General features: G+C 35.0%; 1 protein-coding gene and 1 long non-coding RNA gene across 4 annotated transcripts in view; one reads left to right on the top strand and one right to left on the bottom strand.

Moving 5' to 3' along the window:
* Nucleotides 1–12,339, bottom strand: part of LOC126812329 (cGMP-dependent protein kinase 1) — a 108,241-nt gene extending 95,902 nt beyond the window's left edge. The window contains exon 1 of one of the 2 annotated variants that reach the window (XM_050538680.2): nucleotides 11,757–12,339. In XM_050538680.2, coding sequence (XP_050394637.1) covers nucleotides 11,757–12,052 — 296 coding nt within the window. In that variant the 5' untranslated portion in view covers nucleotides 12,053–12,339. The remainder of the gene's footprint in view (nucleotides 1–11,756) is intronic. The other variant, XM_050538681.2, reaches the window with a different exon arrangement.
* Nucleotides 12,340–12,430: 91 nt separating this feature from the next.
* LOC126812336 (uncharacterized) lies at nucleotides 12,431–24,282 on the top strand. Of its 2 annotated transcripts, none has more exons than XR_007675892.1 (4): nucleotides 12,431–12,556; nucleotides 22,504–22,724; nucleotides 23,118–23,237; nucleotides 23,826–24,282. It is a non-coding gene; the product is annotated as an uncharacterized LOC126812336 (long non-coding RNA). The 2 variants fall into 2 exon arrangements; XR_007675889.2 differs by lacking the exon at nucleotides 12,431–12,556 and adding an exon at nucleotides 22,208–22,300.
* The last annotated feature ends 2,754 nt before the right edge of the window (nucleotides 24,283–27,036 follow it).

Raw genomic sequence — 27,036 nt, forward strand, 5'->3', positions numbered from 1 at the left:
GAGGTTTAGCTCTTTTAACCAATGAAAAAATTGTCTTCATAGATGAATAAACCAGTTCAACGATCCCATCTCTTGAATATTTGATAAAAATTTGAGTGTTATAACTCTGAAACCGTGGATAAGTGGGTAAGACGCTGGCTCGCTAGTCTGGAGGTCGAGTGTTCGATCCCTGCATTGACCGAGAAAGTTCATCCAGATTTTCCGGCGTGGTTTCCCCTTGTCAGTGATGCAGGACGGAGGGCCTGACAAGGACAGCTGTCTAGTCGTTCGGATGGTACGAAAGACCGAGGTCCCGTGTACACATTGGCGTGCACGTAAAAGATCCCTTGGCAGTTGGAATTCAATATAAGAGTATATTGGCGTGCACGTAAAAGATCCCTTGGCAGTTGGAATTCGATATAAGAGTAAGCCGTAGCGCCGCTGCCCGGGCAAAATTTCCCTCATAGCACACTGTATGGCGTATGCCCGTCTTCATTAGCCCAGTTTGCCAATTTTAAGATTTCTTATTCACTACTCGTTTCAATAATCAAATTTAACATATATTTTGGTAAAAACACCATTGAATAACACGTGTTCTAATGCATACAATGTTATATTATTACGACTACATATTGTACATGTGTCTATATTTACTTCTCAGATGTTTTTACTGATGGGAAGATGTAGCTGAGGTATGTTAGATGTAAGAAACACTGATTCCAGAACTTCACTAAAGATCATGTTTTGATTATAGAAATACTAGATGCTTGACACGTTGGTTAAGGGATGTCCAAATAAGATAGGTTGCCAAACAACAAATCATACACTCGTAGCAGCTAAGTTGTGTGAGCAGTCAGTAAAGGTTGTAAAATCGTTTGGTAAATAAGAAGTAAAATCTTTATACTGTAAAATATTATCGGCGCGTTGACAGATGCAAGTAGATATTATATGAAAACATTTGCCGTAACTGACAAAAATAGGGTTCTTCTTTTCATGGATGTGAATAATTCATAAACTTATAAAGCAGTTTAGTAAAAAAAATTTTGCTCGAACATTCACAAAATTCGATAAAGTAGTTAACTGAAACTGTTAAAAGGAAATGGACTACATTTGAAAATCTTCTTTGTCTCACTAACGTGCATAAACAACATCTATGAATTTTAGAAAGATTGGATGACAAATGTAGTCTGTAGACGGACGGACAAGACATTCTTTTAAAGAAGAAAGCAACAGGTGTAACGACCAGAAAAAATCAGCGAAACTTCCTAGTGAAAACTATGAATTTTAGAAAGATTGAATGACAAATGTAGTCTGTAGACAGACGGGCGGACGGACAAGAATTTCTTTTAAAGAAGAAAGGAACAGACGCATCCACTTCAGCAACGGCGAGAAAACATCAGCGAAACTTCCAAGTGAAAACTTAAAAAGTATAAGAACTAAATAATGGAATTGTGTGTTATTGAAATAGTAAGTTAGCATATCCTGCCCCATATATGACACCCATTACTACATTTAACTGAGAGGATACTTAATAAAACGAAACCCCATTACAATTGAATTACATGCAAATTCTCAAATTATGTTCATATTCAGATAAATGTCATGTTTATGAAATTAAGGAATAAGTAATAATCAGATTACCATTTTTTTAAATAAAAGTTTAAAAAGTGGCTTATGTTTCATTCATTACGAGAGTTCTAGGCATGATGATTTTTTATTTTCTTCTTGATAATCAAAAGAAGTTGGTGGTTTAGTGTTCAACTTTTGCTGTATTTTTATTTTTTACTTCAGTAATTATCCGATCAAGTAACAATTTGTCAGTCTGACGCAAATACGTGGAAGTTTCTCACGACTCTAATTATCGTCGAGGAAAACTAAGAGAAGAACAATACCTTGGGTTTGTTGATGCTCACACTTTACTAAAGAAGTTTAGAAGAATAATATTTATATCAATTAATAGAGCTAACATGGAAGAAATCTCACCACCTCGGTTAGTATTATGCAACAAAAAATACAAGAAAGAGCTCATCCATATCTCTTCTTGGACCGTTCTACAAAGCATATTAATTCAACAGAGAGGAACAGCAAAATTCGTTAAAATTAACGATCGGCTGGTATCCACACTCAAAACGGCAATAAATAGTCTGTAACACAAAATACTGTCAAGATTGTTTTTTCTGCGATGGACTAGCAAAGATCAAAGAGATTAAAATGATAAATGGCCATGTGTCCACAATGACATCCACAGTTCAATAGATAGAAACTAATAAACAGTTAAATGTTGAAAGCAGGGTAGGGTTCTAGAACACCTTACATCACTTCTCGTTGAAGCGTTCACATAGCTAACAAAATTTTCTTGTTCATAATGTCTGAAGCGATTAGTTCTTTAAGACTTGAGGGCTGGGGAATTATATAATAAAATGGCATCGATTTTGGCAAACACAAATGTTATCAGTAAGGTCAGCATCATTCTGTGTCTTTTTCCACAACCAGAATATCAAATGCATCATTGTTATCTAATTCAAGATTATCCATATCTTATCAACTAAAACAAACACGCTGAAGTAGTTTTAACAATGACATTATGTATCAAAAGTGTTACTGGGAATCGTGCGAACACCTATATATATAATTTAATACTGTCATCTTTACAAGGGCTTGCAAGTAAATCGATGACTTTATTGATAGTAAAATGAACGTGTTAACCTCTTTGCCATTTCAAGCTTAAACATACATTAGGCAAGAGCTAAATCTGCCTATTGCAGGTCTTTCTTTAAGTCTGAAATGTTACCTAAATTATTAATTAGACATTAATTAACTTATTCAGACCATAATCAACTCGATGCCATCGCTATCCTATGATATTTAGCGGATTGGAATACATTTTTGAGAAAAACATTAAACGCAAAATGGATAATCGCGACTTTTTTTTTTATCTTACTGGCTTTAGTAATGATGATCGAGGCTAGCCTAAAATTTAAAAGCAAATATCTCGGTTCAGAGTCAAGCAATTAGACTGAAATTTTCAGCATATTCTATTTACGTTATCTATTTTTAAACTAGTATAGCGAGAACCGTCGACGTTTTGTCGCTATTTCAAGTAACACAACAGTTAAAGAACTCTAATGCCTCCTTTATTACATAATTGACACAAAAGGAGTTAGGCCTTTGTGTTGATTAGACATAATGCTTTTGCCACTAAAACTGTGAAGTAAAATCCTAAATGAAAACAACTTTGCCAAAAATCATCCTTAGTTGAGAGAAACATGTGATTTCATAGAAATCAAATACCCCAGCTTTTATTTCTTCACTATGTACTAGATAATTTTAGATGTAGTGCATCTAAGGTATGCGTGTATAATTTAACAAACTGTCTAGGCTATACATCCCACGGGAAGATGGTGACGTGCAACACTCTATTATATGCACTAACCCTCGGGGTTTGCGTGCCATGGGCATTTTATCTACATCAATATCCATAAACGTTTATCTACATAAACGTTAATAAATTAGACAGCGGTTTGAAAACCCCGTTGTCTTGGTAAATCTAACAAATCTATCCATAATGATATCCAACAACAAAACATCCTTATATGTGGATACCAAATAATAAATCAAACAATACGTCACATTTTCGCCATATCTAGATATAGATATTTATAATAGTTACAATTACCTGTTCTAGAATTATAAAAAAGGTTAAAGCATAGCGTTCATTTAAATATAGACCAGAAGACATATCTTGATGTGCTCAATCACATTGGTATGACATTTTTGGTGACGATTTCATAATATATTACAACATGAAACGAAATGTGGTTTAACGTGTTACTTTTCTACACTAAAGAAAACAGTTGTCCCCTGGATAGTGGCCTTTCCGTCACTACTCATCGAATACCAATTCTTTTACATGCACGCTAACGAGCCTACCGGTTTTTAGTCCACCCTAAGGAATAGATGCTTTTCCTCGACAGGTCCTTCGCCCTAGCTTGAAAATCACGTTTAACGTTCTCGGCCACCAAGAGAGAGTAAATAAAATTCCCCAATATAGAACAATCCGATTAAAACTGGTGTCATTATTCAATCAAATCAAAACAAAGCCGCCCCCGAAGTAGATTTTCCGGATAAAGGATACAATAGAAAACTTTTTGACAGTCGATGGACAAATGACCGATGGTCGAGACCAACCACTGTCTGTAGGCTTACATACAATGGACACGGGATGTCATATAATTGATATAATTATTCAACCATTTCCTTCAAATACTCGATATGACAGATACCATTGGGTCAACTTGGTTTTTGAATGAATAAGTACCCGGATTGAACGCTATAGTGTTCACATTTCTTTACGTTATGTTTAGGAAGTTGTAGATGTTTAAAACACATGTTATACATGTAATTACATGTACTTATCTAGCTATTTAGACTAATACATGTTCACATCTGGATCTTGTTTCCTTAATTTAAATATTGTCCTTAATTCAATAAAACTACTTAAACTGTTTTAAATTTAAGAAAGTCGTTGTTTCGGTAAAAGCAAAACACTAGTTATACGTGTATAAAACAAATCTCAATTTCATTTTGTGAAACTGTCTTCGGAAGGAAGCTCTTCCAGTGGTCATGTCAGAAAAACTGTAATTACTTTTCAAGTATTAAATTAATAAACACGGGGTCCCGGTTATTCATTTTGAAATATCTTCTATGCATCAGACTCTATACACTCGCATACCCAACTTCTTAACGTAAACGAGCTTCCGGTTGCTTCTGAAAATATCTGTAATAGCGTTTGGTTCGACTTGGGTGGCGAATAAAAATAGTTAAAAGCGTGTTAAATGGGGTATTAGCAAAAACATGCAAATTACGTATTTTAAACACACATATATACTAGTGAAAGTTAACTTTGTTTGGAGGCAAACTTTACAATGATAAAGAAATAGTAACCATTTCTCTCTCAAAAATATGTCGTTATAAATTCAGATAATACAAACTAATAGAGCAGTAAATGACAAGATTGTATCATTTATAAAATGACAAATTTACACACCATTAAGCCGCCTTATGTCCGGCAGTCATGAATTGGGCCAAAGTCAATGACATGCGAAGCTTATACTATAGAATAGATCACATATATCTTATACAGGTTTATCGATGTTTGACATTGACTTAACATAGCCGTGAGTATATAAAATAACCATTAAAAGGAAGTGAAGTCCATTAAGATAGAGGTATATACTATATTATAGCACATGTGTAATTAGAATGGCCAATATCTGTACCTATGTGACCACAAAATATTAAATCGTAAAACTAAATGCCCCGAAGATGAGGTGAAATGACCACTGGTCATTACACAATAATTCATCATTCAGGAAAATGCCAGAAGCTAGCACATCTGACATATGAAGGTGTTAGGTGTTAGAGGTTTAGTCAGTCAACCAAGTCTATTGAAATTGAAACGACGTAATTCGCTTTTATTGTGAATCACTCAACTGTAGACTATATATATTTAAAATATAATTCACAAGTAAAAAGGCAAGGTTTGGGTTTCCATATTTTCAATACCGTGTTATTCATACAAGTAATAAATATGTCATAAGGCCATACGTATTATATGAACTAATTTACTTATATATGTATATGACCAATATCTCACTACAATACGTGTGTATAATTTAAGCATTGTACATGATTAAGCATGGTGAATGATTCAAAGAGTTATAAGACCTCAACGGGTCAATATTTTAAATATTTTAATCATGTCTTCTGAAGATAATAAATATGCAAATCTATAAAATTGTATATAGTTCAAATTCCACTTGAGGCTATGAAACTATATTGCCGAGGTGGAAACAGCATAAATAAGCCTATTCATAAAGGCAATTCGTAAAGTCTTAAGTCATGGTATATAAACAAATCTATGTCCAATATATCACCGGGTTGCAATATACGGCTCAGGGATAAGGCATATGGTATTGCAAGAAGTCTTTGTAAAACACGGTTATAAAATATAACTATAAATCATAACTACAAAACTGTGTCAGTTATGAGAACTTCTCAGGAAAGAAGGGGTACCGGGTGGTCTAACGTGTACATGGGTAATAAATTATGTCATTTGTTCATGTAAGGTAGATTATTTTATCTAACTACATATGCAATGGAGACTATACAAAATTTCTATATTTTAAAATTTAGATTAATGTTGTAAAGGTGCACATACTTGTTCATAATCTGCCAGACACATAACTATATGTAAATTTATTCTAGCAGGAAGTAATAGCTAGAAAACATTGAATATATAGAAAAAAAGGAGTCGCTAAAAGTCTGCAAATAAAACATGCACAAATGTAAACAAATCTTCTCATCATCCATTGTCATTGCGGGTTCAAACTTTTATTTTTGTTACTTACTTTACTCAAGATTCCATGATAATCTCATTCAAAATCTTTTAATAACCATTACTATTATATATAATATAGGTCTATATTAACCAAAGACTTTGATAGTCTAACATGTTGAGGTTAACAAGTTAAACACTATCTGATATGTTTTACTACGTGACCATTTCTATAGACAAATTAAACTTCTTTAAATATCACACGGTTGTAACAAATTCAATTGTTATAAAAAAATCAGATATAGTATATCATAGCACTACTTATCTCATTATATATGGCATGTGAAATGTTTAAAGTTTATTTGCTTTTGTATATCTTATGTTACATGTTCTATGAACATACGTTAAGAGTTTCTGCAACAATTTTCGTCAATCATCTATTCGCGCAAGAAAACCCGTTCGAAATAATATATTCAAAAACCAATAAGGCCCACAGGTTGTGGCATTATAAAAACGATCAAATATAATATATTTCAATAAAGACTCGTCAATAGTTTGAAAAGAATCCAAATATTAAAACTTTGTACGCTTTTAAAGAGTGCATCTTCTGCATTTGGATATTTAACCAGAATGCGATAATTTTCATAACGACACTACCCGAAAATATTATTTTTCCAACAAAATCCACCAAATTTCAATTTTAATATTAATGACAGTCACGTTTTTTGTTAACAATATTTAAGTTGGCAAGAACCATTTTGACATGATATACTGACGCTCTAGTCCTACACTTTGTCACTTTGTTTGTGTCTTGAGGCGGTTTTTACAATAAATGACGAAAGATGTGATGATGGATGACCTAGATAAATGGCGTTATGCTTTTCTGGTAAGACTTTACGGACCTGCAATTATACCAACATTCAAGTAAAAACATAGATACGATCTTAATATACCGGGCCATAAAACTCAGTACAATTATCTCTACTTGTACCTACATGACGTCACTCAATAATAAAAATCATTCAATGTCATCGTCACTTGACAAAATTTGTACATTAAATCAGTTACATAACATTTCCATCATGAAAACTGACCAATAAACTTTTTAATTGTAAAGGTTATTTAAGGGTGATTTCCTCCTTTTTCTTGCCATGTAGAAGTACCTGCACTAAAAGCAACTCCTGCTAATTTTTACAGAGCCAGGAATTAATATAATACAATTTCCATTTGACAAAATTGGAAACTATAATTCAATTAATTAGGCTACGTATTTTTTTTTTCTTTTTTCTTTTTTTTTTTGGCATATTTTGCACTCTATAACTTGACGGAATATAATTATGTAGAATACAAAAGAAAAGATTTTACAAATCCATTAGCTTTAATTTAAACTGATGTTTCACTACGATAATTTTCTCAGATAAACTCCATCTTTTATCAAACCCGAACATTTAAAGAATGTTCACACTTCAAATACGTCTATTAACTTAATTCGTATGTAGCCTTTTAAATTAAATCAATACCCCCCCTCCCCCAATACCATTGAAAAACCTTTCAAGACTGTTCAGTAACAACCATTATTACACCAATGCATCATAATATATAATCTGAAAGACGCCTCTAGATTAGATGGTGGTCATGGTTTCACATCTCCCAATGTTTATGTAACTATAACTTTGCATTATTCGCGAAAAAACTGTAACCTAATGTTTGCAAATTCATTAGAAGATACTTTACTTAAAGTTTATCCGTTTCATTAAAAGGTACACATAGGATTCCCATTTGAAGGTTTCGAAAGCGTCAATTCCTATAGCATTAGTCTGAAACAGCAACTTCATAATGTGCAGCCGGGTGCATTAGGATTTTAAATGTATATAATTAGTACCATACCAATGATTGTTTTTGCTAATAATAAGAAGTATTGGCTGAATTAAAAGGTGGGAAACATTGTGTTTATTTTTCATTTTCTCAAAGTATCAAGTATCGTAGAGGTTAACGATTTGTTGTAGCAGAGTTCAGATTACCTTCCCGTGGTTTGTTATTTTTATATATTTAAACTGAAGACAGTATCAGCTGTAGTTCCTGTTTTGTATCTACATTTATATCCTGTCTTTAAAGATACGATTTAAAGTGCCATAGACGCCGTGAATTATGCAAATGAAAATGTAGTTCCATTCACACTCCTTTACAGAAAAAAAATGTCATCGTATTCTGGTTAATAGCTTGGAAGACACACAACTTTGTATTTAAGGGGATTTCATCTCGCTAATGTCTTGTATTACGTCATATCCAGTTTTACATGGCTAAATACTACAAAAACGCATTATATCGATACTTTAAAAGTTTTTAAGAGGAAACATTAGGGTATGAACATAGACATTGGTTCCTAAAACAAGCTAACAGTAAATTTAAGCACAATTTTTGAAGCTTTTTGTAACAATGATAATATTAACAATGTATTTTTATAATGTGTTAAAAATCCACCCATTTATGCATGTTCACCTATTTATGCATCTAATTAGGATAAGAGAGTTTAAACAAATAAGGTTTTTAGTTGTGATTTAAAAACAGGAAATGTTATAATTTTATAATGTTTACCGATAACTGATTCCAAAGGACATGAGCAGCAGTGTCGGAACTTTATCACCAAATTGTTTAATACCGTCTGTTTCATTCATTTTTACACCTGAACGAATCATTACGAATAGGATATTTATTGTTTATGGCTGATCATCAGAGAGCTATTTAAACCATTATAAGGTTATAAATGTATTTAACATAAATATTACATTAATATGTTATTATCGACATCAAATGCAGCATACCCGAGACTTGTAGTTTATAGCAGATACTTGAGACAGTTTTTTGTGTTAAAGATTAAAGGCAGATATAATACTTTTGCATACACAAACTAAAATTAATGAGGTCTAATTATGTAGGTGATACTCGTGCGCACATGTATTCTTGTTAATGCAATGTTTATGTTATGTTATTACCACTTTGGCTGTCATACATAATGGTGTGTTTATGTGCATATCCGTGTATTAGATATAATGGTTTGTTAATAATTTATATAGCCATGGATATGCTGATATCATTAACAAACTTACACCCCATAACATTATATAATACATTACCGAAAGCATTATACTAGGTCTCATTTATAATTCATAGTATAAAATGGGTTATTTTCCATAATTTTTGTTTTACAATATGTATATGACGGTGAAGCAATTTAATATCGTTCATGTACTGCATGTGTTCTACAAACTACATGTTTGTCCTCAAATTTAAAATCATTAATTGATTTAATTCAGTTTTGACCGTAGGTATCTTCATTGACAAAATTATGTATATAATGTTATCAAACCTAACATTTATCTTTAGGCCTTCCACAGCAACATACCGTCTTTTTTTTGTTTTATTGAAAATGGTATCAAATGGGAAACAGCTTTAGAACTTTTTTATGGAAAGGGGTTCAAATTGTACCTCATCCAATTGAATGAATACAATGGTGTTTAACGTCAATCTTTTTTGTACAGGACAGTGCGCGGACAGCAGTTTAATTCCAGAGCTCTCAAGAGTTATTTTACGCGCACATCAATGTGTACACAAGACCTCTGTTTTTTGTCCCGTCCGAACGACTAGACGCCGTTTCTTGTCATGTCTTCCGCTCTGCATCCTGACACGGGAAAAGCACGCCGGAATATTTCTCGGCCACCACCGGGGTCGAACCTGCTATCTCCAGGTTAACAAGCCAGAATCTTACTCACTGAGTCACCGCGGCTCCCGTAACCTTGCCCATCATCTCCATCAAGTCAAATCATGTTACGTTTGACATTTTACAGAGTCATATTCAACTATACCATATGTGTACTTGGGATATATAGTAAAGTTTGCTTGATTTGTTATACTCAATTACTATAAGTATAAGTCAAAATCCCATATTAAAGTTTAAATCTCTCCGGATATTATATTATCTCTACTGACGGTGACGATAGTAAAGCTATAAAATACTTGACATATATTCATATAGTTAGGTTATAGTAAAGGTCTGTACTGAAGTATCTCAAAACACTTATATATGAACTAGATATAGATCAAAATGTGTCAAAGAATGATCAGTTAAATTTACTAATAATTATATCCAAGAACGTGAAATAACTGAAATCTTGTTATTCCATTTTGATGAAGACGGGCAGTGACGTTTGGTTCTTTTACGTGCATACTAACGTGTACACGGGATCTCGATTTTTGGTCCAATCCGAACAACGCCGTTTCATGCCAACCCCTACACCCCGCAGAACCGACAAGGAAACCAGGTTAGAATATCCAGAAGAACGTTTTCAGCGATACCCACTGAGTCACTGTCGCTCGCCTGATACAGGCGACATAATCTTTGTTGAAAGTAGATGTTATCCATAGATAAATAACTATAATATAAATACAAAGCAGAGCTGGGAAGTGTTTGCGTTTTTAAAAAAAAATCAGTGATTGAATATGATAACTTTGTTAAAGTTGGGTTTTTACAAACATGCAATCTTTTACTTTCATGTTACGTCTATTTCCATTCAATAAATATCTACACACGTTCTTTTAATTACAACTCAATATTTATCTCGTTATCAGATTTGAACATTTTTATGCCATTCATTGGTTTGTTTTTGATATGTTTTGAATGTAAAGATACCGGTATATCTTTCAATCAAGATATTTGATACCTAATAATACAACTATCAATAAGGATTATGTTTACAGCCAAATGTACGCCCTTTAATTCTTTCAGGACATACCATAGTCAGTTTATGACAAGCCTTTGTTTATAGATAAATAATCAACATACAATTCATGTATTGACAATGGGGTAATTATACATTCTAAACATCAATAACAAATTGTTAAATGTGATTTTTTGTTTATTATTTTGGTATACAACTTTATGTTATTTTAATGTACCGATAGCATCGTTTATCAATGTTAAGGAATAATAAGAGGTTGCTGGGTACTGAATATAGTTGATACCGATACATCATGAAGCTGATGTATATTGTATATATTGAGAGAAAAGAGCATCGTTTAATGTATATAAGCATGCATGCTATATATCGAAAAACTAATAGTGTAAGCTATATATAAGTATAAACATGTGTTCACCAGATAGAGCATGTCATATAGGATGTACTCTGCATAAACAAGGTTACGTGGATAATATGTAAAATGTACATAAAATGAAATATATGTGTATTTGCTAAGCTGCGATAGTGTTATAAACTTTGATTTATTCTTACATATGACACCGTGTTTGTAGTGTATTCGTATAGGTGTATGAACCATGAACAAGATTAGTGCTTTATCTGAGAGAAACTTACAACACAAGTTAATATTCCCAGACATAATGTAGGCCTATTATGTTTGATTTAACCTTTCTAATTAAAGGGCTTACCTGTTATTTTTAGAATGCTTTCTAAACGTCTTTTTAGTTAGTTCTTGAATAGTTCGTAAATTCTGAGGTTCGGCACTAATACCCTGTGCTCTCTGTTTTCTAGGCCCGTTTAATAATGGTCGAACAGTAGCGGGCAAAACGGACTGGAACTTATCCAATTGACTTCGGAGTTCCTGAATTTTACATTCCTTTTCTTCCAAAAGTTTTTGAAGTTCCTTAATTTTCTCATCTTTTCGCCTTAGCAAAGTTTCTAACTCCTGTAAACTTCCCATTTTTTCTAGAACTATGTCACACATGGAGAGTTAAAGAATGGTTAGATGGAGACAATCGGGTCACTCAGATGAAAGGGACATAGATTTCCCCCTCCTTTCTACACACTTTGACTAGAAGAATGAAAACGTCGCACCATCATTACTGACAACTTGCTAAAGATACAGTGTACATAAATCTATTACAAGTAGTGAGGTTTAAGTATTCAGCTGTAACGAACACAATACCAACAGCCCTCCACAAACCCTCTAGCCGACATGTATACTAGTTTAACTATAGACGCGTATACTCATTCTCACTAAGTCGTCTGCTTAGGATGCCTTGGGCTATCACATGACCTCGAATCGTACACACAATTTAAAGGGAAGTAACTGATACTGGGTTTTTTTTCGAAGGATCTTAACACCTTTCAACCTGACTACGTTTTAGCTGGAAGGCAGTGGGGTCTGGTCTTAACACTTGTAAATGAAAACCATATCCTTTAGCCTTCATGATACTGTATGGTATTTTATAGTAGCAGATCGATCAAGGTCAGACAAGTTAAATTAAATTCTTAACAAGGACAGGTGGAAAATAGAAACCTACTTAGAACTGAACCAACCACGTGTAGACTACAGTTGAACTCGTGTGTTAGACATAAGCTTCACACGATGGGTTGTTTTTGTTAATCTTAAACCGTAAACAAACGTTCAGTTCTTTATATAGCTCTTGATATCTCCCCGACCGTCTTTTACTATATAGTAAAAATCGAAAAATGAAATGAAATGGGGCTTAACGTCTCGTCATAAAAATACTTCGATGATTTTGAGACTAACATACGGTTTCCAGTTTTTTTATTGGCATGTGTAGTCCTACATTGCTGGGGTGAATTTTGCCTGGACAGCGACAATTCCGCCTACTCTTCATCGAATACCAATCGTTCGTTTACGTGAACGACAATGTTTTTCGTTCCATCCGAACACCTAGGCACACTTTCTTTGCTAGTTCGTCGTGTGTCACCCCTGATAACTGTGAACCGAGCTTGAAAAATCCTGCAGGTCCTTCTGGACCAACGCCGGGAATAATTGTTTTGGGCGTTTAAATGTGTTGTGTATACATTAATGGAATAATATTATCCAGTCAATCACCAAGGATAATCAAATTAGAAAACCCAACCATCGCGTTGTGTATTCTGTAATGGAGAATACGGTTTCATTTTGTTAAAACTCATTATATGATTATTGATTGCTTATTTTTAAGCGTAATTATTTTCATAAAGAATATGTTGAAGTCAAAGTATTCAAATTCACAAATTAGGAATTTTTGCATGCAATTAATCCAATAAAATATCTCTTAAACCCGCTGATCCTCATTTGCATTTTTCGGACAATATCTAATATTTCACGACTTAATCCACTTCAACGTGTACTCATTTTTAAACCACAACAGAAATTAGATAAGACTTATCCGTGGTGAACAGTATGACGAAGCCCGTCTCAATTAGCCAACAGGCGGTTGGATGGAGTTGCATCATAAGGTCTGTCATTGAATCAAGTGGGGTGGTTTCGATTCACGGCTTGTACGTGACAAGATGTAGTATGGTCGTCTGTCCAATCTCGTGTGTTTTCTCAGGGTTGTCCGATATCCTCCCACTGCTGAATACCCTATGCGCAAGTGAATTAATGAAATAAAATTGAACCATATGTTAGTTCCGAAAAGACCTAGTTTGAGTCGAGTGGATGTTACCCCCCCCCCCTCTCTCTCTCTCTCTCGTTTCATTTATTGGTGCCGCTTGCAAATTGTTTACATTGGTTATACGAGGCCACAGATTTTTCATAAATAAGCCGTGGTGCCGCTGTTGGGCTGAAATTCCCCTCATAGCACACTGCATGGCGCATGACCGTCTTTTTTTTTTAGCCCCAGATGGAGCAGAACCGTAGGACGTTAATCCCAATTTCATTTCATTTATTTCAAAATTTACTTATCTGGAATATACATCACGTTGTTTGGGTACCTTTTTTGTTGAAACATTATATTACAAGGGATGCCATAAGGGATTACTTTTGAATGGAAAATGCTTTATAGAATATAGTAGTGTTGTTTTTAGTTTCAATAACGTATTTTTATTTTGAAAGTCTAAATTAACTTCCTTCAAGATAAGATTTCTGTCTGTCGACGTCTTGATAACCATAAAAATGTCATGTGAAAGATAAGAATAGATGTAGCGGTATAGCAGAAAAAAACTTTTACGGCTATCTGATCGTGACACTTTAAAGGGGTATTATAGTACCGAAAAATATACGATTTACAGTTCCATAATGTTAGGCATCTTCAAATTCGATAGGAGCAGAAGCTGTGGCTAAGAAATACTCGTGGTTTATTTTTATACGCCCGCAGTTTCATGTGGTCGTATATTGTCGTCACCCCTGTCCGTCCGCAATTTGTTTGTAAACACTCTACAGGTCACAATTTTTATCCGATTTTGACGAAACTTAAAATGAAATATAGGTTTGTCTCCCAAAGATCTTGTGCCTTTCGATACTGGAATGTATCGGAACGTAACTTCATGGATGCCCCTTGTTGTACGAAAAATGACGGCTTTGGCTTGTGGGCACTCTAGAGGTCACGATTTTGATTTAACTTGAGATTTTGAGAGAGTGTGAGGAAACCGGTGGACCCAGAGAAAACCCACACGGGTGGACAGGCGACCCTACACCTTGTCACGCACAACCAGAGACACCACGCCAGTTGACGCAATGACAAACATCATGATTAAACTCGCACGCACTAACCATTCGGCCTTCCAACCCCCAAGGTAATGTTAAAATGAAAGCGGTTAGCCTGGAATATTTTTACTGTGACTTTAGCTTTAAGGCACACCTTAGCTATGGGAATCAACGCAGAAAAAGTCATGGTACAAATATTCCAGATTAACCGCTTTCATTTTCAACATAACCTTATTTCTATTCAAATGATTTCCAATTTGATATTGAGGTATAACCAACGCCAATAAGAACCATCGCTTAATTTCTAATATTGCGATGGTCTGTCTACTCGTTACTTAACGATTGAAGTTTAAAGGGAAGTAACTCGGATTTTCGCAACTTAAAAATTTAAGACACTGACTCCCACTATGGTACGGGATATTGGTTGTGATGCCCCGCTAACGAACTATGGTACGGGTGGTCGAACCAACAAATCACCAATTAAACAGGACTTATAATCCTATTTTAAAAGAGCGATGTGATGCAAACAAGAGACATTCTCTGTTTTAAAACTTTTATGGGTTTTATTCCGAAAAAAAAATCATTAGCACGGGCTTCGTGAAAACAGATCTGGAGTGTTGTGTTTATTATTTCCAATCGTCGATAGGCTACAGCGCGTCGCCAAAATTGACTTGTTTGTATTGCCTTCGTGTAATTAGAATCGTTTTTCTTGTTTTAAAGCCTAGAAGGACACTATGGCAGAATTAACAACAAATATAGGTATAACCAGAATTTGTCTTGACAAAATTCTGAGTAATTTGTATATATGTCTTTGTGCCGCATCTCGAAGAATAGGTACCTCTGCTTTTAGGCACAAGTTCTGAATCTGTGTTAAAATTCTCAACAACATTCGATTTATCTGAATATACGGTTGCTATAATTGCCTCTTCATTGTGAATGTCCGTTTTGAATTCTTATAAAAGGGGCATTATAGGGGATTATATAAAGAGTTGGCTGTTCTCGCTATAATATTTAACAAAAAGATAACCTAAATAGAATATGCTGAAAATTTCAGTCAAATTGCTCCACTCTGAACCGAGATATTAGCTTCTGAATGTTATGCTAGCCTCGAACATCATTACTAAAGTCGGTACTATAAAAAACAAAGTCTCGCTTATCGATTTATCGACTTAATTATTTTTCAAAAAATGTATTCCAATCCGCTAAATATCGCAAGCTAGCGATAGCATCAAGAGTTGAATATGATCTGGAGAAGTTAGTTAATGCCTAATTTATAATTTAGATAACATTTCAGGCCTAATAACATCTGCAATAGACAAATTTGGCTCTTGCATAATGTATGTTTAATATACACACTAATAATCAATTTAATTTATATGGGAACACAGAAACCTTCATTTGATTGATATCCGGAGGATTATCGCTTTCTCTTGACGCATGTTGCAATGTTGAGAAACAGAAATCATTCAGGTTTTTTTTTGTTTATAAAATTTGGTGGCTTTTTAGATATGCATGTAATTTCATTAAAACCCCACTGTCTGTTTCATCTTTTCTTAGTTTGATGTTTGATGTTTTGGACTAATCGTTGTCTTTTTATTATTATTTGTTGAGATTCAGACACTGTAAACAGGCCGATTTCAGATTGCATTTTAACGTGAAAAATGACCTAATCTATACTAATATTTGTGACTGTCGTTTGTCTGTCTGTCTGTCTGTCTGTTCGTGGTTGGCGGATACACTAGGTCTGCCCCGAGTCTGAAATTTGGGGGATAGGGGTAGCTCGGACCGGGGAGTAACATAGGCCAGGTGGCGTTAGTCTACCACTTTCGGTTTCGGAGTTATGACCCCCGAGCGAAGCCGGTCTGTTCGGGGTTGGCGGCTACACTAGGTCTGCCCGGAGTCTGAAATTTGGGGTATAGGGGTAGCTCGGACCGGGGAGTAACATAGGCCAGGTGGCGTTAGTCTACCACTTCCGGTTTCGGAGTTATGACCCCCGATCGAAGTCTGTCTGTTCGGGGTTGGCGGCTATATCTGCCCCGGGTCTGAAATTTGGGGTATAGGGGTAGCTCGGATCGGGGAGTAACATAGGCCAGGTGGCGTTATCTACCGCTTCCGGTTTCGGAGTTATGACCCCCGAGCGAAGCCGGTCTGTTCGGGGTTGGCAGCTACACTAGGTCTGCCCCGAGTCTGAAATTTGGGGTATAGGGGTAGCTCGGACCGGGGAGTAACATAGGCCAGGTGGCGTTAGTCTACCACTTCTGGTTTCGGAGTTATGACCCCCGAGCGAAGCCGGGTATCCTGCTAGTACATACATATTGCCTACACCCTTAAATTATGTCTCCATTAGACAAATCGACATCTAGATCTTGACCTTTCTGTACCCCCAACTCGGTGGGGCAGAGATAAGTTTGGATGTATTTGACTTTTCTTGAATTAATTGAGTCATCATCATACATGGGATGGAATTAAGATTTGTTCAAAAAGGTTTCCGTCTAATAAAGGCAGATCTGTACACCTTAAAACAGACATAGAGATTTTCAGCCATTTCATATGACCAATTCAATAAATATTTTCGTAATAAACACACAAAAAAAACCATAATATGGAACACAATTATTATTTAAATTTAAGTGACGTTTCGTTGAGGGTTCTCTCAGCGTTATCAAATGATTTTATTAGGTTTTCTGATAATCAAGACTTTTTAATATGGGAGGTAACTCCGGATAGGATCTAAACCAACATTTATTCTCGTGTATTTCCATTTCTCCCTTCATGTGGACGTATATTGTCGTCGCCCCTGCCCGTCCGCCCGTCCGGACGTCCCTCCACAATTTGTTTGTGGACACTTTACAGGTCACAATTCTTATCCGATTTTGACTAAACTTGAAATATAGGTTTATCTCCAAAAGATCTCGGTTTATAACCCAAAGATCTTGGTTCCTTTCGATATTTGCGCATATCGGATCGTAACTACCTGAATTATGGCCCCTGATTGTACGACAAATCGAGTTTTTAGATTGTGGTCCCTCTAGAGGTCACAATTTGTATTCAACTTTACAAAACGTTTTAATATATCACCGTTACACCCTAATGATGGTTGAGTTCAACTTTCGTAAAAATCTGACCCAAACTGCCAGACAAAATTACATACTTTTACACTATTTGCGTACAAGGATGTAATACCAAGGTTGTGGAAACTCTAGAAGTCACAATGTTTATCCGATTTTGATGAAACATGAAATGTATGATTATAATCCAAAGATCTTATTTCCTTACGATATTTGCGCATATCGGACCGCAAAGTCCTGGATTATGGCCCCTTATTGAACGAAAAGTCGTTTTTTTTAGCTTGTTTTCTATCTATCTCTTGCAAAATGTTGGTCTATCTTGCCTGGCAACCGCTGGTTGTTGACTTTTGGTGTATATAAAAATATATAGGTTTGAATTTCTTTCAAATTTTAACAATTCGTCATGTTCTTGTCTGGCCTTTGAGATATCTGCTACTATTTTCACAATTGTTTTCATGTATGGGATTTTGTATTGTGTTGATCACATATAAAGCATGATTTGTTGAGAATTCCAATATGAAGTATATGTAGTTTTAGGTCGCTAAACTGGAGATTATACCATCGCTACCAATAATTACATTTTATTTGTATTTGTGTTACCTTTGATCCCAACCAAACAATTAAAATGAATGGAACACCTTGGGAATGAAGCTAGGTATTTTTTCCTGCTCCGGCTACACACTCATTTTTCCAGAACACCACACTACCTCTGGCAGATTTGATTTTTACGTAACAATTTCATGTAGATTAATCTGAGCCTGCGTGCATAAAACTCCTCGACATTTGAGTGGGTTATGTTTTATCATTCTACAAAGGCCCCGGCTGGCTTTGGTAACCGACGAAAACTGTTAAGTTATTTCTGTTTTAATAGAGCAAACCTGGGCGGAACCAGGGTGGTGGGGGGTATTACAGTCACTTTTTGAAAAATACTATATACGCTTTATATGTGTTTTTATAGTTGCGCCGTTATTGACCTTATTGGCGTAGGTATTTTCAACAGGGGAACCACGATGGCCCAGTGGGTAAGACGCTAGCTCGCTAGTCTGGAAGTTGCAGGTTCGTTCCCTTGTATAGTGCAGAACAAAGGGCATTGCAAGGATAGCTGTCTAGTCGTTGGATGGGAGGAAACACCGAGGTCCCGTGTACACATTGGCATGCACGTAAAAGATCCCTTGGCAGTTGGAATTCGACATAATTGCCTTCATAGCACACTGTATGGCGTATACCCGTCTTCGTTACCTAGACGGAGTAGAACGGTGGACGATAGACTCCATTTCATTTCATTTTTTATTTTCTATGGCGAATTTTATTTTTGAAATCTTCGCATTATACAGTGAAATATCGACCTATGCCCCCCCCCCCCCTAACCGGTAAGTGCGTTTAAACCTACTGCTTTCGGTTTATTGATATTCTTTCACAGAAGCATTAAATCCACATAATTTACGCCCGTAGCCTACAATAATGGTATTCATATTTTGTATAGTAAAATGGTATTGGTGACCTTATAAATGATCTGAATAAATATCATCAACAAAGGCAAAATCTATAAAGATCTCAGTAAATAAATACCCCAGACAACCAATAGTAGGTATTAGCTAGATATGTGCTGTATTGTTACAATTATGTGTATGTTTAGTTATACCTGTTTCGTGTTTCCAGTGACGCAGATTACTTGGAATAAGACAAGCAATAGAGTTGGTCTTTTCATTGAATTAACCCAAATACCGTATACAGAATATGGTATTGTAAAAATCTTTGTAACGAAATAGCTAGCAATTATTACATTCCCCTGGGAAATATTCGGTCAACTTCCTGCTTCGACTGGTGAAACCAAAAGTAATTTAGTGCGAAGTTTTCTTTTGCGCCCCCCCCCCTCCACCCCGACCGGCACACACACACACAACATAAGAACAATGCTTGCATACCCTTTTATGGAGTAAGCCACATGGGTATTAAAGGATGATCATTGTGGCCTTATTGCGTTTTAAAGATGTCTTCGTTTGCTGTTTAAAACATTATCATATGACGTCAAATACCGTGTACAGAATTTATAAACAAGTTTCATATTACAAAATATATAGTAGCCCCCCTCCCCCTCATAATTTGGCCCCAAGTACTCTTTTCTCCAGGTTATTGCACGCGACTAAATATTCAGTTAGATACAGAGATGTAAGTGGAAGAGACCTGATTTTAATATAGAAGTGAGACTTCTACAAGTAGAACGTAGACTTTCAGAAGAAAAAAAAAACCCTGCTATTCACTATACTGATCCCTGGGTTAAGAACCCCCCCCCCCACACACACACACACACACCAGTTGCGAGGGTCGCGATTAGTTAACCTTACTGAGCTGTCGAATATTTTATTCCATCTCATTATCGTTGTATCTATGACATATTGGCTAATTAAAACACGACGGGATAGATTTTTTCTAACATTGTTACAACCTTTATATTACATACTTTCACTATTTGCGTAAAGGGGAGCGGCCATTTGACAGGAAGCTTCGGTCCGATTTTCAGGAAATTCGGACTCAACCATAATTATGGACAAGGCGATATATTTGAATGATTTTGAAAATAAGATAAAAAAAAATTGCTACCTCTAGAGGATCCACAAGCTAAAAACGTGATTTTTCGTACAATCAGGATCCATAATCCAGAAAGTTACGGCCCGATAAGTGCAAATCGGAAATTCATTGTGACCTCTAGATGGTACACGACAGGGCGACTTTTAGGTTGCGCGGATTTCCGTACTCTAGTCGAACTATCTGCATGCGAATGACATTTAGTTCAACCTCTGGTCGTGACCAGCCGTACCATGCGATAGAGCACGGTCGAAATAGTTCAAAGATGGCTGAAAAGACTGACAGGTGTAAAGATTTGCCTGACATGATGGGCACCGCTATATTGAATAGTCAATGGTCCGGGCCATTTGCGTTCGGGTGCTGGTTCAGACTGTAGTAGCGACCACAGTTTACATCCAAAGGTCGCCCTGGGTATTATATGCTTTTACACTATTTGCGTAAAGGGGAGCGGCCATTTGAACTTCGAATTTGAACTCGGCCGTATTGGTGTAACTGTGGTATAGTTAAACGGCTTTTTATAATCAATAAAAAAAATTGTTACCTCTATAGAGGCCACAAGCTAAGAGTGTGATTTTTCGTACAACCAGTTAAGGTTCGATATGCGCCTATATCGACAGGAACCGAGATCTTTGGGTTATAAACATACATTGTAAGTTTCATCAAAATCGGATAAAAATTGTGGCATCTAAAGTGTCAAAAACCTTGGTATTATTATGCATATATTTGTCCAGTTCAGCATCACAGGAAATCCCCATCGTCTGCATTGCTTTCATGGAAAGGGATTAAAAAACATAAAAACTTCAATGAGGAGTAATTTTACTAGCCAGAAATCGCCTAGAAAGCGTCTCCGACGAACTACACCCCGGAAGCATCCTCGGCTAAAGTCCTGGGACCTTTCCCCTCCCCCCTCCCCCAATCAAGAGTTGCTTCCGCCGGCCCTGCTACTGATCTGTATATAATACTCGTTCACAATTATTATTTTGGACTTTATTTTCTTTTCTGTTACGACCTCTTTGTGAATATTAAAGCACATTGTCGGTATTGAAGATTTAAAAAGAATACCAAAAAATCCAACACAATGTAAAACCATCACTGGTTTAAGGACGACATTTCGATAAGTATTCTCTTGTCGAACGTCGTTTGAGGGAATTCGCCAAAGACCACTCGAGGATTATAGGTTTGTAGACTGCTTACTTTGTGTGCATTATGTGTCACTGCCCCCCCCCCCCCCACCGGGGACTGTATGGCGCAGTGGACGCTTTTGGAAGAGACAGGATCCATTCATATTAATTTCACGGACATTTAACGTGGAAGTATTATGTCTTTCGTCGGTCCATAGTATGCAAACGTATATATGCAATACTTTGGACGTTATTGACCAAAAAACGGCCTTGTTAATTATTGTCTGTGATTAGTAGGACCGAGTTATTTTAGATGTTTATAAAGCTCTGTTTGATTGCTATATATGGTATAAGGAAATACCTTGTCAAATTTTGAAGTTATTTTTCTTGTCATATTTTAGCTTTTAAAACTTCTGATTGCTGTATTGGGCCTAAGAACGAACGTTATCGAAATTGCGTTTAGTATAGATAAATAGATTGAAATGAAAATGGGGTTTAATGTCCTGCTGTGGTTTTAATTGAGTAATTATTCCGCTATCAGATACTATGTACATGAACGATAGGAAAATATTACCATTTGAAAGAAAAAATATTGAATAGTAATACACACATTACCCAATAGGGTAAGGATATACATTTGCTTGAGAAAGTCGTGTTAAAAGCAGAATAGATAGCTTTGTAATTATTCATTGTCGTAAGGAAATGGATACAATTGACATTGCTAATAAAATGTCGAGAAACCCTTGAATAATTTCATTTAGATCGAAGACTAGGACAGATAACACGTTAGCGGAGTAAGTATCTTTCTTTACAAATATATACCCCCACACCTCGGAAAAATACGTCCAATTAAAAAGATTAACCACTGATTTTATGTTTTTATGTACATGTATGGTAATAGAAAGTAAACATGGCGATTCATAATTCCTAAACAGCAGAAAAACTCGCTAATACTAATCACATATTATCTTGTATAACCACTTGATTTTTTTTTCAGGCAACGAATCCTAGAAGCTTTCAAAATGGTATTCTCTCAGAAACCAGGGACTGCAAAAATTGGAGCTGTGCTTTTATTGATTTCGTTTATAATTGCTTTAATTGGAACCTTATCGCCATCATGGTATAAAAGTCGAAACTCAACTTCTGGAATTTGGATGTTTTGTCTAGGACCTGGAGAATTTGAGAATTGTGGTTCAATCAATTTAGCTTATCAACCAGGTACAAATATAAGATATTAGGATCATATAGTTGTTATGTGCATGAGTCAAAATGTCTGCTTCTAATTTAATCGTGAACATTAAATTAATATAGATAATAAATAACACTTAGATATTACAGAGACAATAATACATGGCGTAATTATAGAGCTGGTCCATTTTACGTGATTTTACTATACATTTTTGTTTTCCAGGGATATAAAAACTAGGTTCTAGAACTGTGATGATAATTGTCATTTGATGGGTTCACACATAGTAAATTTAAACGTTTTTTGTACTTTTCTAAAAGAATTATACTAGAAGAATTAGGAGAATTTATAATTGAAAGAATATATAATTAGACGAATTTATAAAGTCACGGTTGATTAATTATATATTTTTTCATGTTTTTAAGATTGGTATTTGGCTGTCCTGAGTTTAGCGGCAATTGGAGTTATCTTACTGTTTATATCAACAATCGCAGCTTTTTGTGCTACCGGTCGAGCGGTTGCCGCTATTTTGGGTATATTGGGAGGTAAATACACTAGTTTAATTTATTGTAAGAAGAACTTTGTATCATAACGCTACCCTTACATTGAATCATTGTAAACTGCACTGGTTGGTATATCTTGATATATCTAAATGATAGTATTCAATATTTCTGGTATTTGTTTAAATCAAATCAAATCAAATTGTAAAGACATTCATTATAAGCTAACTTTTATTCAAAATATTGAGCTATTCTAAAATATGTCGCCAATGTATTTCCCAGTTAATGAGTTATGGCTAGTTGTGTATATGTAATGAGTGATCTGCATGATACAAGCTTATAGACTTATAGTTTTTTTTAGTTTTTCAACTTTAGACCGCTAAAATTTATGATTTATCTGAAAAGTGTTATTTCGTTATTTAGAAACTTGTAGATTGTGGTGAAATTAAGATAAACTAATGTAAACTTCAAATGGCCATACGTTTTGGACCAATTTTATATGATTTGATTAGACTGATTTTGATTGTACACGGACTTGTTGCCCATTTCAGAATACTTACTTAATTAAACACTATTTTTGATCTTGTAGTCAGTTAAGAATAATTGCTCGACATTTATTTTCTTTATTTAAAGGGCTGTTGGTTATAGTATCTGTTGTCGTTTACTATGTGAAACAGAATGAAGCTGTGTCGACATTCAGTGAATTACTCTACTGGGGTTTCTATTTGTCCGGGATATCCGGAGGTCTTGGTTTTATAGGCGCATTGCTCTTAATACCCGGTCAAAAACAAAATGCCGTTTCAACTTATTAATAATTATAGTGTATTTCTGATTTGTTGTGATAGCTCTTCTATATATAATTGACCTACATAATTGTTACTGTACATGCTTGAAAACGTTGTCGCACAAATAAATTAAGTTGTTGTTTGTCCATGTTATAATTCGTTAGTATATAGGACCTTCAAATGCTAGGCGATATATCCATTTCGGGGAAAAATTTATATTAACAGTCTACTATTTGGCACCCAAATAGCTTTCATATCTATTGAGTTCATGCAAATTAAGAACTAGTTTTATATACTATTTATATACAGAGTTTAACAATAAAGAGAATGTGATACGCTTGTTTTTCTAGTTTGTAATATTTTCTAGAAAATTATATTAGTATAATTTAAGGTCTCTTGTTAGATCCCGGTGTTGGCCAAGAAAGTTCGGCGAATTTTCCAGCGTGCCCCCCCTCCCCCTTGTCAGTGGTGCATGATGGAGGGCCTGACAAGGAACAGTGTCTAGTCGTTCGGATGGGACGAAAAGCCGAGGTCTTGTGTGCACGTAAAAGAAACCTTGGCAGTTGGAATTCGAAATAAGGGTAGACCGTATCGCAAACAAAATTTCCTTCATAGCATACTACAAGTCCGTTTTCATTAATCCAGCCAAGGTGCAGACCAGTATAGGACGTTAAACCCAATTTCACAAAAAATATCATTTAACCATACTGTACGGCGTTGGTGTAAAATATAATGTAGTTGACTGCACATTTATTTAGGATATTTGGAATTTCATTTCTAATCAAATCTAACATAATTCATTACGAACTCTTTGCGAATACTAACGCCCATTGTCAGGTTTGTCGATTGCTTACCTTGTGAGTTGTTTTTTTTCATTTTGTGTGAAACCTGTATCACTATAGTCCCGGGACAGCATAACGTAGTGGACCGGACCAGATTAAGACCAATAGAGGCCCTAAGCACTTAGATGATTTTGGTGCCCCCGCTTTCAAAATGCAAACAATAATAAACCATGAAGGTAACAGTAAGAAAAGACAAAAAACAATAAAAAACTAATTAAAGGTTCTTAATTAATTTTTAAATTAAATATTTTGAATTTTTCATCTACCAAAGGAGACATTCTGTGGCGCTCCATTCCCCATGATCATGATGCCCTAAGCACGTGCTTATTTTGTTTAACGGTTAATCCACCACTGCTTATGGCTGCCCCCGGATCCATTCAGTTTTATTATCTGTTTACTAACAATGTTAATGTGGGAGGTGAATGGACTCAAAACAATTCGTCGAATAGATATATGTTAGCTTTGTAATTATTCATTGTCGTAAGGAAATGGATACAATTGACATTGCTAATAAAATGTCGAGAAACCCTTGAATAATTTCATTTAGATCGAAGACTAGGACAGATAACACGTTAGCGGAGTAAGTATCTTTCTTTACAAATATATACCCCCACACCTCGGAAAAATACGTCCAATTAAAAAGATTAACCACTGATTTTATGTTTTTATGTACATGTATGGTAATAGAAAGTAAAAATGGCGATTCATAATTCTAAACAGCAGAAAAACTCGCTAATACTAATCACATATTATCTTGTATAACCACTTGATTTTTTTTTCAGGCAACGAATCCTAGAAGCTTTCAAAATGGTATTCTCTCAGAAACTAGGGACTGCAAAAATTGGAGCTGTGCTTTTATTGATTTCGTTTATAATTGCTTTAATTGGAACCTTATCGCCATCATGGTATAAAAGTCGAAACTCAACTTCTGGAATTTGGATGTTTTGTCTAGGACCTGGAGAATTTGAGAATTGTGGTTCAATCAATTTAGCTTAGTTGTTATGTGCATGAGTCAAAATGTCTGCTTCTAATTTAATCGTGAACATTAAATTAATATAGATAATAAATAACACTTAGATATTACGGAGACAATAATAGATGGCGTAATTATAGAGCTGGTCCATTTTACGTGATTTTACTATACATTTTTGTTTTCCAGGGATATAAAAACTAGGTTCTAGAACTGTGATGATAATTGTCATTTGATGGGTTCACACATAGTAAATTTAAACGTTTTTTGTACTTTTCTAAAAGAATTATACTAGAAGAATTAGGAGAATTTATAATTGAAAGAATATATAATTAGACGAATTTATAATTAGACGAATTTATAAAGTCACGGTTGATTAATTTTATATTTTTTCATGTTTTTAAGATTGGTATTTGGCTGTCCTGAGTTTAGCGGCAATTGGAGTTATCTTACTGTTTATATCAACAATCGCAGCTTTTTGTGCTACCGGTCGAGCGGTTGCCGCTATTTTGGGTATATTGGGAGGTAAATACACTAGTTTAATTTATTGTAAGAAGAACTTTGTATCATAACGCTACCCTTACATTGAATCATTGTAAACTGCACTGGTTGGTATATCTTGATATATCTAAATGATAGTATTCAATATTTCTGGTATTTGTTTAAATCAAATCAAATCAAATTGTAAAGACATTCATTATAAGTTAACTTTTATTCAAAATATTGAGCTATTCTAAAATATGTCGCCAATGTATTTCCCAGTTAATGAGTTATGGCTAGTTGTGTATATGTAATGAGTGATCTGCATGATACAAGCTTATAGACTTATAGTTTTTTTTAGTTTTTCAAAAAAATCGAAGAGATAGGAACCGCTGGCATTTGAATTAATGACACTTTAGACCGCTAAAATTTATGATTTATCTGAAAAGTGTTATTTCGTTATTTAGAAACTTGTAGATTGTGGTGAAATTAAGATAAACTAATGTAAACTTCAAATGGCCATACGTTTTGGACCAATTTTATATGATTTGATTAGACTGATTTTGATTGTACACGGACTTGTTGCCCATTTCAGAATACTTACTTAATTAAACACTATTTTTTTATCTTGAAGTCAGTTAAGAATAATTGCTCGACATTTATTTTCTTTATTTAAAGGGCTGTTGGTTATAGTATCTGTTGTCGTTTACTATGTGAAACAGAATGAAGCTGTGTCGACATTCAGTGAATTACTCTACTGGGGTTTC

This window comes from Patella vulgata, chromosome 2 (genome assembly GCF_932274485.2).
Source record: "Patella vulgata chromosome 2, xgPatVulg1.2, whole genome shotgun sequence".
NCBI classification, from domain to species: Eukaryota; Metazoa; Mollusca; class Gastropoda; family Patellidae; genus Patella; species Patella vulgata.